General features: G+C 36.5%; 1 protein-coding gene across 7 annotated transcripts in view; it reads left to right on the plus strand.

Moving 5' to 3' along the window:
• Positions 1 to 13,257, plus strand: part of ERBIN (erbb2 interacting protein) — a 123,735-nt gene that overhangs the window by 46,703 nt on the left and 63,775 nt on the right. For all 7 annotated transcript variants that reach the window (XM_090276329.1, XM_090276332.1, XM_090276328.1 and 4 more), the window contains 2 exons: positions 2,846 to 3,043; positions 6,137 to 6,254. In XM_090276329.1, the coding sequence (XP_090132455.1) occupies positions 2,855 to 3,043; positions 6,137 to 6,254 (307 nt within the window). In that variant the 5' untranslated portion in view covers positions 2,846 to 2,854. The remainder of the gene's footprint in view (positions 1 to 2,845; positions 3,044 to 6,136; positions 6,255 to 13,257) is intronic.

Consider the following 13,257-nt stretch of genomic DNA (forward strand, 5'->3'; position numbering starts at 1 on the left):
TCTGAACGGCTGATGCTTCATAGAGTGCAGAGGTTGGTTGTCATTGGTCACAGCCGATCCTTGCAGCTGACTGGCTTGGGTAAATCCCTCCCATTGACCTTTCAACAGCAAACAAGGCTCAACTACAGAAGTAGGGTGTACTCAGCCCACATGAAGGGTGCACCTTCAGTACCCTGATTGGGTGATAAGGGAGGGGGTGCCACTGGACCCTAGAGAACACCTACTTCATTAGGCCATGCTACCAAGACAGGGAGTCATAGCAACTCTACCTGCCACATAGAAACAAACGCAGGGAGACAAAGAAACATTGCCCTAATGAAAGAACATCAAAACTCCAGAAAAAGAACTAAACAAAATGGGAATAAGCAATCTATCAGATGTAGAGTTCAAAACATTGGTTATAAGGATACTAAGGAACTTAGTGAGTACCTATAAGCATAAAAACAATTCAGTCATAAATTAAGAATACACTAACAAAAATAAAGAAAAAATTATAGGGAAATACCAGTAGAATGGATGAAGCCAAGAACCAAATCAATGATTTGGAACATAAGGAACCAATAACCAACCAATCAGAACAAGAAGAAAAAATCCAAAAAAATGAAGATAGTATAAGCAGCCTCTGGGACAACTTTAAGTGTTCCAACATTCACCTCATAGCAATGCCAGAAGGATAAGAGAAAAAGCAAGAAATTGAAAATCTATTTGAAAAAATAATGAAAGAAAACTTCCCTCATTTGTTGAAGGAAATAGGCATGTAAGTCCAGGAAGCACAGAGAATCCCAAACCAGATGGATGCAAAGAGGACCACTCCAAGACACATCATAATTAAAATGCCAAAAATAAAAAATAAAGAGAGAATCTTAAAAGCAACAAAAGAAGTTAGTTCCCTACAGGGGAGTTCCCATAAGACTGTCAGCTGATTTCTCAAAAGAAACTTTGCAGGCTAGAAGGGATTGGTGAGAAATATGCAAAGTCATGAAAAGTGGAGACCTACAGCCAACATTGTTCTACCCAGCAAAACTATCATTTAGAATTGAAGGGCAGATAAAAGAGCTTCCCAGACAAGAAGAAACTAAAGGAGTTCATCATAAGCAAGCCCTTATGATATGAAGTGTTAAAGGGACTTACTCAAGAAAATGAAAAAGAGCAAAACTATGAACATTAAAATAACAACAAATTCACATCTACCAACAACTGAATCTAAAAAAAAAAAACCCAAAACAAATAAGCAAACAACTAGAACAGGAATAGATTCAGATATGGAGATCCTTTGTAAGGTTATCAGCTTGGAGGGGGAAGGGAGAGAATGGGGGAAAAGGTGCAGCGATCAAGAAGCATGACTGGTAGGCACAAAATAGACAAGGGGATATTAAGAATGGTATAGGAAATGGAGAAGCCAAAGAACTTACATGCACAACTCATGGACATGAACTAAGGTGGAGAGGGTTGCTGGAGGGAAGTGGGTACTGGGCGGAGGGGGACAAAGGGAGAAAAAGTGGGATAACTGTAATAGTATAATGAATAAAATATACTTTAAAAAATGAAATTGCGTCTTTTACATCTAAAAAAAAAAATCAAAATACCACTTTTGTTGAAACAAAATATATTTGATATAGATTAGAATTTTCGTGTAAAAGAGCCATAGAAAAGTTAAAGGATGATTGATTCTGATGGCTAGTGAGGAATACCTTAAATTATCTTTGCATTCTCATTTCCCACTCAAAACTGCATGTATTCAGGTTCTTAATTAAGAATCAGCTCTTAGTCACAAAATAAAGAAATAGCTTTGTTGTATTGTTACAGAGGGGGTTCTTTCACATGAAGCCTTGGTGTAAAACCCAACAACTAGTGTTGCGGAAAACAGGTCTTTATTTACAGCATTCCAACCTGGGGAGGCAGTGAGCACTTCAGCTCAGAACCCTGTTCTCCCACAAGACTCAGTACTTCCCTTGCTCCTCAAAAGGCTAGAAGGCAAAACCATGCCCAGAAGTTCCTCATCCCTTATCTGTCAGCTGTCTTCTCTAGGATCTGGGGTATGATGTCACCAGCCTCTGTATAGCAGTCCAGGAAAACATGTGCCGTGTTGCACTGGATCATGCATGGTTCTCTCTTGCCCTTTCAAAGCTGCACGGATCTCTTCTCTGCCTCCTTGCAAACCGCGTGGAACTCTCTGCCTCCTTGTAAACTGTGTGGTTATCCTCTCTTCCCTTTCTCCAAACCATGTGGATCTCCTCTCCTCTCCCTAAAATGGCTGCCACCTTATTTTTAAATCCCTTACCATGGCCTGTGATGCAGTGGGCGTGGTAACCCGTTCTGACCATTCACAGAACCTTAACATAGGCCTTGTAGGCCCTTTCCTCACCATTCCATAGCCAAAATCCCTCCCATCTCCTTGAGGCCTTGGAAGAACCAATGGCATTTGCATGACTAAGACACTAGCTACCAGCTATAGATATGCAAAGGCATTTTGAAAGCTGTTCCCTTCTCCCCATTCCCCCAACCTGCAGGCTCTGGGGATTTTGGGGGACCCCGCTCTGTAACAGTATTAGTGTTTTTCTTGTTGAGGATGAACAGACTTATGAAGCATGGTTCTATTAGAAGCATATGAATGATTGCTTAATGAGTCATTTTGTAAAATACAGAAGTGCTTGAGTTTAATTTGAAATTCACTATGTATCAAATTTTAGTACAGCAATGTTAAATACATTTCATTGGGTGTAAGAGTGGAGGTATTTATCTGTGATACATTAATTGTGATAAATGAATTAGAATAATTTGTTTTGAAAAATTACTAGTTGTAATATGTATTTTAACTAAATTTATTTTTATTTGAATATTGCAGTGTCTAAAAATGACTACAAAACGAAGTTTGTTTGTGCGGTTTGTACCCTGTCGATGCCTACGAGGGGAAGAGGAGACTGTTACTACTCTTGATTATTCTCATTGCAGTTTGGAACAGGTTCCCAAAGAGATTTTTACTTTTGAAAAAACTTTGGAGGAGCTCTATTTGGATGCTAATCAGATTGAAGAGCTTCCAAAGGTATGTTAATACTGTCTTTCAAGAATTGTTTTTGGTTCTTTTTATGCCTAGAAATAGGATATTCCCAGTGTCGCTATAATACTGCCAATATATATGTGTGTACTGTTTCTAATTTTTTTTTTTTTTGGTTTAACTTTATCTTAAGGAATGCAGCACAATTCATATATTTTTAAAATCAAAATTTTAGTCTCTGTTCTTCGTGTTAACTGCTTGAATACTCGTGGAAATACAGTCAAACAAACCCCTGTTCTCGAACATCTCCCATCTGGAGCAGTTAGGTTCTCCACCAAATTGTTCACGGAAAAAATGTCTTGGTTGTTGAACAATACTTCGGTTATTGACCCAACAGCCCTTTTTTGCTGATACCTGTATGATCAATTCCAGGTCTCTCTGACGACAAAAGAGAGAATGCTCAAGTATGAGTATGATTTGGCTTTCGAACAAATCACTTGTCAAACAGCTGTCCAGAACAAATTAAGTTCGAGAACTGAGGTCCTACTATAACTTTAAATTTTGTATTTAATTCCCGTTTTGTTTTAGCCACGAAGGTAGATAATAAGACTATACAACTTCTGCAGGCAGTAGACATAACTACACAAAGAATTGAAATTGGTTGTCTTTTTGGCGTGCAGGTTGCTCAGTTTTTGGAGTATCATCCCCAATAAACTAAGGTTGCGGGTTCGATCCCTGATCAGGGCACATACAAGAATCAACCAATGAATGCATATATAAGTGGAACAACAAATCAATGTTTCTCTCCTTTTCTTCCTCTCTCCCTCTAAAATCAATTAAAACTAACAAAAATGTGTGTTTTTTTTTTAAAGAAAACTAGTTTTCTTTCCCTAGTTTTTATAAAACATTGATCTACATTATTGTAATTAAAGATACATTTATTTTAATTTATTGAATTATAATTTGGATGTTATGAACACCTTTTTAGAGAAAGTATTCTGTTTATCCATTTGTTTGTTTGGAAAGGTTTTTGAGGACTTAATGTTTCTGAAATATAGAAACAACTAGAAGGAGAAAGTTGGTTTGTTTCCATGAAACATCTCATATTATCAACTTCTTAGCTAAAATTTTTCAGTGACTACTTTTTTTTCTCAAATTTTAAACCCTCTTTATTCTCTCTTATTCAATTTTTTGTTTTTATTTTTTTAATGAAAAAGCTTCAATAGCTTTAATTTAATTGGTAGAATCATTTACTGCCCAAACAGTGTTTTTAAAATTGTGCATGAATACATGGGTGGCTTAAAAGTCAACTTAGTATGTGCACATTTCCAAATAACATGCTGTGGTTTGGGCTGGCAAATTTAGGAAATAAAAATATGGCATACCCGGTTAAACAATTTTCAGGTAAACAATAAATAATTGTTCAGTGTAAGTGTGTCTTATGCAATATATAGGACATAATTTTACTAAAAATTTAATCTTTATTGGAAATTCAAATTTAATCAGGTATCCTGTATTTTATCTGGCAACCCTAACTTTAATGACCTAGAAAATAGAATATGTTGCATATATCCATTGTTACATGAAATATTTGTTTTAGATTTGTGTGTGTGTATACCTATTGGATGGCAGTGTTTTTAAAAAGGCTTTTCAGTCAGTGGCCAGTAGTAAAAATACTTTAAAATTCTGTGCCATCCTAAGTTGTCTTACAAAGAAGTCTGTATATGGCTATAGATAAAATATTAAAAATTGTGGTTTGCATGTTTATGAATTACTTCCCTAGATTGTGGTAAGGTGCTTTATAATGTACCTTTTGCTTCTGTGTTGTTCTTCAGCAAATAATTTATCTTTCTTATCTAGTTCTGGAGAATGTGGAAGCTTTAAGATTAGTCCCTTTTGCTAATCACCACCAGTAGGGTCTCAGATGTCAGGAGATTGTTGGAAAGAGAGAGGCTTGCTATGATAGTGCAAATAACAGAATCTATACCTAACAATTTTCCAGATTTGGAAGAATGCTCTTGTTAAATAGGGCTTATTCTTTATGCCATTCTGACAACAGGTTTTTTTGTTGTTGTTGTCATTTGTTTTTATAAAGACTTTACTCTTTCGTAACAGTTTCTGAGTTACAACAAAATTAACAGGGAAGTATAAAGATTTCCCATATGCCTACTCTGTGCCCACATATGAATGCCCTCCTCCATTTTATCAACATCTCCCACCAAAATGTTACATATGTTACAGTTGAGGAACCTATGTTGAAAAATTATGATGCCCAAAGTTAACCTTGGTATTGTACATTAGTGGGTTTGGACAAATGTATAATGAATGACATGTATCCATCATTATTATGGTGTCAAACAAGATTATTTGCACTGCCCTAAAAGTCCTCTTGCTCTATACAGGTACCTTGGTATGGAACTTAGAAGTGGCCCATTTACCTACTACTTTTGGTAAATATATTTTAGGGTCACATTTATTGTGATTTTAGTATAACAAAATGTTTGCTCCCATATTTATTTTGTTCTCCACTACCAGAATTCTGTATTCTGAGTAATTTTTGTTTTTGTTGTTCTTAAATTTTTAATTGATTTTTAGAGAAAGGGAGGAAAAGAGAGAGAGAAACATCGTTTTGTTGTTCCACTTATTTATGCATTCATTGGTTGCTTCTTATATGTCCCCGACTAGGGACTGAACCTACAACCTCAGCATATTGGGATAATGCTCCAACTAACTTAGCTTCCCAGCCAGGGTTATTTTGAATAATTTTAAATCAGTTGTACTTATTTTAGTTATGTAAATTTTTATTTTGGAAATAAGGCTGCTTAAAATACAAGCTACAAAATTTACAATATTTAACAGCCACTTATATTTTACTTACCTCAACAAAGAATACAATCACCTACTTATTCTCACTAATTATGTTTTGCTAAGGGTAGAAGGTGAGGGTGTAAATCATTCTGAGGAAGTAGTTTGATTGAGTTCAGATTCATAAGAGCATAAAACAATAAGAAATCTTTCCTGATATTTGTGTAGGTATAACTCATTCACTTTTAATAATAGCATTTATTTGTATAAAGGTTAATAAATGAAATATTTAAGGAAACTTAAGAAACAAAGTTCTTTCTTCCCTTGTTTCAATAGCAACTTTTTAACTGTCAGTCTCTACGCAAACTGAGTTTGCCAGACAATGATTTAACAACACTACCAGCTTCTATTGCAAATCTCATTAATCTCAGGGAACTGGATGTCAGCAAGAATGGTAAGATTCTCCCCCCACATTCCTACCCCCCAACCCCTGCCAACTTTTTGTACTTGAGAACATGTTATATTATTAAGATTTCTGTTGTGTTTTAACAAATAAAAATAAAAATGTCAGATGATATGTATTGTCATCTTAGCTTTTCTATATGTAAAATTTATATATAAGTGATCTATAAGAGCTCAAAGCAAGGTAAAGAATAAGTGTAAAAGGATTAAAATGACCTTTTAGTTACAAGGCTGTGATATGTGGATGTACATATTCATATATCCTTAAATTTATGTATTATGTTTGCTCTGTTGATTGTAATGATGACAAACTAGCAACAACTGTAATGTTCATTGTTGATTACACAGTTTGATATATCAATACCGAATCTCCATCAATACTGACATGAAATATTTATAGAGTACTTAAAGGGAAAAAATTGTGCCACATTATAAATGAATTGAACATCAATAATTTTTTAATTTATTGAGAGACCATGCTGTACCAAGTACGTTATTGGGAGCTAGAAATACAGTTAAGGATGAGATATAAAAAAGGCATTGTCACTGTTCTCCTGGGATGTATAGTCTTGGTTTAGTTTGATATACATTGAAGAAAATGGAAGATATATTCCAGAATGTTAAGTGCTTACCTTGGAGTGAAAGAGAAGTAGACACTGGAAAGTTTTAGAATGAGCATATATATATAATATTACAAAGATGGAAAAATGATAAATTTTAAATGCTCTGCCCAAAGATAAGACTTCTGTGGATACTTAATACTCAGTCATTTTTAAATAATTCTTTATGACAGTTAGAGAAAATCTTTATAAACCAGCCTCAAAAAATTAATGGAGCAGTGCCGGAAATACCTAGTAATCATATATCATCATAGCCCTTGGTTCCAGATTTACTTTTTGTCTTGATGATATGAGCATCCAGCAATAATCCTAGCATGTCAGTTTTCTTAAATTTCAGGACTTACTATGAAAACCACTTTAGGACAGATTAAAAGAGTCATCCTGTCTTCACAATTAACACTTAACTTTAGCAAATGAAATAACCACTATGTCTACACATCTCCATCAAAAAGCAAAAGTTACTTTAAAATAAAATATATAAAATTTATTGCATGCCTTCAATTACTAAGTCCTAATATCTTAGCTGTGGGCAAGCCATATCAAACAATTAAATTGTATATTTTGTAGGAAAATGATTAAATTAACCCTTCAGCTTTAAGAAATAAGTCCTCTTTAAGGAGGATATATATATATATATATATATGTATATATATATATATATATATATATATATATATAAAATGTGTTTATATTCACTATAGGGTCAGGTTAGGGTTATAGTGATTAGTGCTCTATTGAGTTTCAGTTTTCGTAAATTTTAGGTTTAAAGCTAGATCTGTTGACCCTTTAACAGCATGGGGGTTATGGGGCTTGAGGCCTTGACCAATCTTACAGTTGTATATAACTTTATTTTGCCCTCTGCATATGCAGATTCCAAGCTGCAGATGGAAAATATGTGGGTTTTTTTTAACTTTTTAAAATGAGTCATTTAACTTTACAGTTAAAAATTTTCTCATACATTGTTTTAAATAAATGTTTTTTATTTAGTTATTTGTTTGAATTAACATGATATGCTGCTCTTTCTGCAACTTATTTATATATATGAAATGAAATATTATTCAGCGATAGAAATGAATGAAATCTTGCCCTTTGCAACAATATGGATGGACCTAGAGGTTATTTTGCTAAGTGAAATAATCAGAGAAAGACAAATATCCTATGATTTCACTTATGTATGTAATCTAAAAATATAAAACATAAACAGATGCATGGATAATAGAGTAAAGCTGATTTTTGCCAAATGGGAGGTGGTGGCGGGGTGGGAATAAAAAAAGAAGAGGGTTCAGAGGAGCTTAAAATTTAGTCAAGGAGAGAGTCTTTTTCACCAGTCATCTGGAACAGAGTGGCACTAGTTGATTCCAGAGGGATCAGGAGGAAAAATATAAAATAAAGTTAGTTATTTGTCCTGAAATTGCTTTTATTCCCTGTAAAACCAAATTAGGCATGTTCCTAGGATAGCCATCAAAGCCAAAGAGAGTTGAAATACTGTATACTTGTAATAAACAATAGAAGAAAATTATATTACAGGCTTGTTTTTATTTCTGTCCAAGCAACATTCACTCTAATACTTCTGGGCATCTACTCCATGTATTTAATTGAATGATTATCTGTCAGACACTATTAGTATTCATTGTACACAAATTAAGAAAAAGTCTTTACCCAAAATGACAGTTTTGTTGTGGAGCCCCTTAGTAATCATTAGCTCTGTAGCATGATTAGTTGATAAGTGAAACAAGGAAATTAGAGTAATATACAACACTTAGGGTATTGAATACAGAATACAAGATACAGATGATGTATTATAGAATTGTACCTGTGAAAACTATGTCAGTTTTTAAAAAAAATCCTCACCCAAGGATATGTTTATTGATTCTAGAGGGAGAAAAAGGGGGGGAGAGAGGTAGAGAGAGGGAGGAAGAGAGAGAGGAAGAGAGGAAGAAAGAAACAGAAACATCAGTGTGAGAAAGAAACATCAATCAGTTGCTTCCTGTAAGTGTCCCACTGGGGATCGAACCTACAACCTAACTGTGTGTGTGCTCTGACTGGGGAGCGAACCCACACCCTTTTGGTGTATGAGATGACACTTTAACCAATTGAGCCTCCTGGCCAGGGTCTGAAATTAACTGACAATCTTATGGGAACTCCCCTGTAAGGAACTAACTTCTTTTTTCTTGCTGTTTTTAAGATTCACTCTTTATCTTTAACCTTTGGTATTTTAATTATGTTGTGTCTTGGAGTGGGTCTCTTCATCCATCTTGTTTGTGGCTCTCTCTGCTTCCTGGACTTGCATGTCTTGTTTCCTTCAACAAATTAGCAAAGTTTCCTTTCACTATTTTTTCTAATAGATTTCCAGTGTCTTACTCTTTATCTTGTTCTGGCACCACTATGATGCAAATGTTGGATCTCTTGAAGTTGTCCCAGAGGCTGCTTATACTGTCCTCCTTGTTTGATATTCTTTATTCTTTATTCTTATTCTTGTTCTGAATAGGGTTTTTTTGTTCTCTATGTTCCAAATCATTAATATGACTCTCGGCTTCATTCACTCTACTGTTGTTTCCCTGTAAATTGTTCATTATTTCAGTCAGTACATTCTTCATTTCAGACTGGATATTTTTTATGCTGTTGAGTTCCTCACTAAGTTCCTTGAGCATCCTTATAACCAGTGTTTTGAACTCTGCATCTGATAGATTGCTTATCCCCATTTTGTTTAGCTCTTTTTCTGGAGTTTTGATCTGTTCTTTCATTTGGGCCATGTTTCTTTGCCTCCTTGTTTTGGCATCCTCCCTGTGGTTGTTTCTATGTATTAGGTAGAGTTTCTTTGACTCCTTGTCTTGGTTGCATGGCCTAATGTAGTAGTTGTCCTGTAGAGTCCAGTGGCATAGCCTCCCTTATCACCCAAGCTGTATACTCAAGATGCACCCTTCATGTGGGGTGAATACACCCTCCTTTTGTAATTGAGCCTTGGTTTCTGTTGGCACATCAATGGGACGGATTTACTCAGACCAGTCATTTGCAAGGATTGACTGTAACCACTTACCACCAACCTCTGCCCTCCATGGAGTGTCTACTATGCAGGGGCATGGTTGTGGTGCTCTGACAGGGTGCCAAGACCAGCCATTCATATGGAAAAGCAGCTGAGATGGGGTCGCAAGTCGGGTGGATTGGAGTCTCAGGAGATCTAAAAGGCATTCAAACAGTGTTAGCCAGGTTGTTGGAGTCTCAGATATGGCTCCAACTTGCTGGCTCTGTGGGGAGGATTTAGAAAAGAGACAATGACCTCTGATTGTCTTGATGCCAGACACTTAACTGCCTCCCTGTATGCCACTGGTGCCTTTCAAGCTGCTACCCTGGTACCGGAGCTCAGAGGGAGTGAGTCTGAGAAGGTGAATTCGTGTGTGGGTTCTTTAAGAGAAGCTGCTTGGGACTCCGACAGTTTCTTCCACTGACCCAATCCTTGCTGGTTTTTGTAGCCAGAAATTGTGGGGACTTACATTCCTGGCACTGGAACCCTGGGTCAGGGGGCATAGTGTGTGGCTGGGACTTTTCCCTCCCACTATATTCCTCCTGAATTTTTATCCACCATACATGGGTGAGGGACAGCCTGTTTGCATCTGTGCCCCTCTGACCAGTCTGGATGGATGTGGTTTCTTTAATTCTGTAGCTGTCAGACTTCCATTTTGAACTCAGTTTCTAATGGTTATGAGTGATGGTTGTTCTATATTTTAGTTGCAATTTTGATGTGGTTGTGTGAAGGGACGAGCCATGTCCTCTTATGCTGCCATCTGACTGGAAGTCTCCCTAAGAGTGATAAACTTTAATGAAAAATTAAATAAAGACTTTAAATTAAATTTTTGAGACTCCTGCTGGCATGACATAAATGGTTCTGCAGTAGATCTCACCCTTCATCAGGCTAGCCCAGGCATTCCAGGCATGTTCTTTCAAGACAGGAAGAGGAACCTGAGAACTAGTGGAAATTAGTCAGGGCCTTTTTTGAACACTTGATTTCATCAGCTCTTAGTACTTATGTTTCATCAGCCAAAGCAGAACAGATGGTTGAGCCCTGATCAGGATTAGGAAAATTATACTTCACATAAAAAAAAAAAAAAAACTTTTCTATTGAATTTATTGGGGTTACATTAGTTAATAAATAAAATCATATAGATTTCAGGTATAATACTTCACATTTTGATTGAAGAGTCTGAAACGTGAAGTTGCAGAGTCATATAGGGAGTGAGGCCATTAACGTAATCAATCTATTCCATATATCTAGAAAATAACTCCACAGTGTGACCCAAACAGAGGAAAAACAAAACTGGAATAGATTAGTAGAAGAGTGTAAGAGAAAGGGCTATCTAGAAACATAACACGTGAGAATTTGGAATATGACAAAGGTACTTTTACAAATCAATGGGATAGGAAAACAAAGATTTTATAAATATTGGCACAGTGTATTTATATAAGAAATTGTAAAAATAAATACTTTACAGTATATACCAAAATAAATTGAAAATGGATTAAGGACAGTAATATGAAAAACAAAAAATTGCAGTTAGTAGAGAACTTCAGGGTAGAAACAATTTCTTTTTTTTTTAATAGTTATTTTATTACAGTTGTCCCAGGTTTCCCCTGTTTCTCTCCCGTCCCCTGCTCACCCCCAACTCCCAGTCAATCCCCATCTGTTGCCCATGTCCATGAGCCATTTATACCTGTTCTTTGAATTGACCCTTCCCCTTCTTTTCCCCCTTATCCACCCCTCCCCTCTCCTCTGGTCACTGTCAGTCTGTTCCTTATTTTTATGTTTCTGGTTCTATTTTGCTTATTTGTTTGTTCTGTTCATTAGGTTCCTGTTATAGGTGACATATATGGTATTTGTCTTTCGCCACCTTATTACATTTAGCATAATACTCTCCATCATACTGTCATAGAAGGTAGAAGTTCCTTCTTTCTTTCTGCTGCATAGTATTCCATTGTGTAAATTTACCACAATTTTTTGATCCACTCATCTACAGATGGGCACTAGGCTGTTTCCAGCACTTGGCTACTGTAAATAGTGCTGCTATGAACACAGGGGTTCATAGGTTCTTTTGAATCTGTTTTTCAGGATTCTTTGGACGTAACCCCAGCAGCAGTGGAATCGCTGAATGGAAAGGCAGTTCCATTTTTAGTTTTTTGAGGAAATTCCATACTGTTTTTCACAATGGCTGCACCAGTCTGCATTCCCACCAACAGTACACTAGGGTTCCCTTTTCTCCATATCCTCACCAGCACTTGTTGTTTGTTGATTTGTTAATGATGTCCATTCTGACCGGTGTAAAGTGGTATCTCATTGTGGTTTTAATTTGCATCTGTCTGATGTCTAGTGATGTTGAACATCCTTTCCTATGCCTGTGGGCCCTCTCTATGTTCTCCTTGGAGTAGTGTCTGTTCAGGTATTTTGCCCATTTTTAATTGGATTCTTTGTCTTCCTGGTATTGAGTTGTATGAGTTCTTTATTTTATATTTTGTATTTTGGAGATCAAACCCTTGTCTGAGGTATTATTGGTAAATATGTTCTCCCATACAGTAGGTTCCCTTTTCATTTTGATGATGTTTTCTTTATCCATGCAGAAGCTTTTAAATTTGATGTAGTTCCATTTGTTTATTCTTTACTTCCCTTGCCTTAGGAGATGTATTGGCGAAAATATTGCTGTGTGAAATATCTAAAATTTTTCTGCCTATGTTTTCCTCTAGGACTTTTATGGTTTCACAGCTGACATTTGAGTCTTTTATCCATTGAGTTTATTCAGATATATGGTGTAAGTTGGTGGTCTAGTGCCATTTTTTTCATGCATCATTCCAGATCTCCCAACACCATTTGTTGAAGAGGCTATTTTACTCTGTTTTATATATTTGACCCCTTTGTCAAATATTAATTGACCATAGAGGCCTGAATTTAAAAAGCTATGCAGGAGAGAAAATAACACAAATCATGAAGAAGACTGGTGGAGTTCACCTCAGTAGACTCTAGTGTTTACCACTGTTTTCTCTTTCTGAATCCACCCCAGTGATGTCAGCTGGTGTCCTAGTCTGGCCCTACACAGCCTGGTCGAGACTACCATTGATCCACAGCATGAGGCTCTCTCCTTCAGTTGTTAATCTAGTCAATCTGTAGTCAGCAGTCCAGTTTAAGTGCTACAGGGTTGGGCAGAGTAATTCCCGCAGGTCAGACTATTGATTCCCCTCAAGCTGATGCCACTTGGAGGAGACTGCTCTGCTTGAGCAAGGTGGCTCCTGCAATATAGGGATCCTGGAGTCTGCTCCCTCAGTTCTTTTCCCAAAGCCACCCTCCCCAGACCCTCCTGAAGCATCTCTAGTCCACCTGCACCCCCCCCCCCC

Source organism: Furipterus horrens, unplaced genomic scaffold (assembly GCF_987537825.1).
Source record: "Furipterus horrens unplaced genomic scaffold, mFurHor1.1.pri manual_scaffold_5, whole genome shotgun sequence".
NCBI classification, from domain to species: Eukaryota; Metazoa; Chordata; class Mammalia; order Chiroptera; family Furipteridae; genus Furipterus; species Furipterus horrens.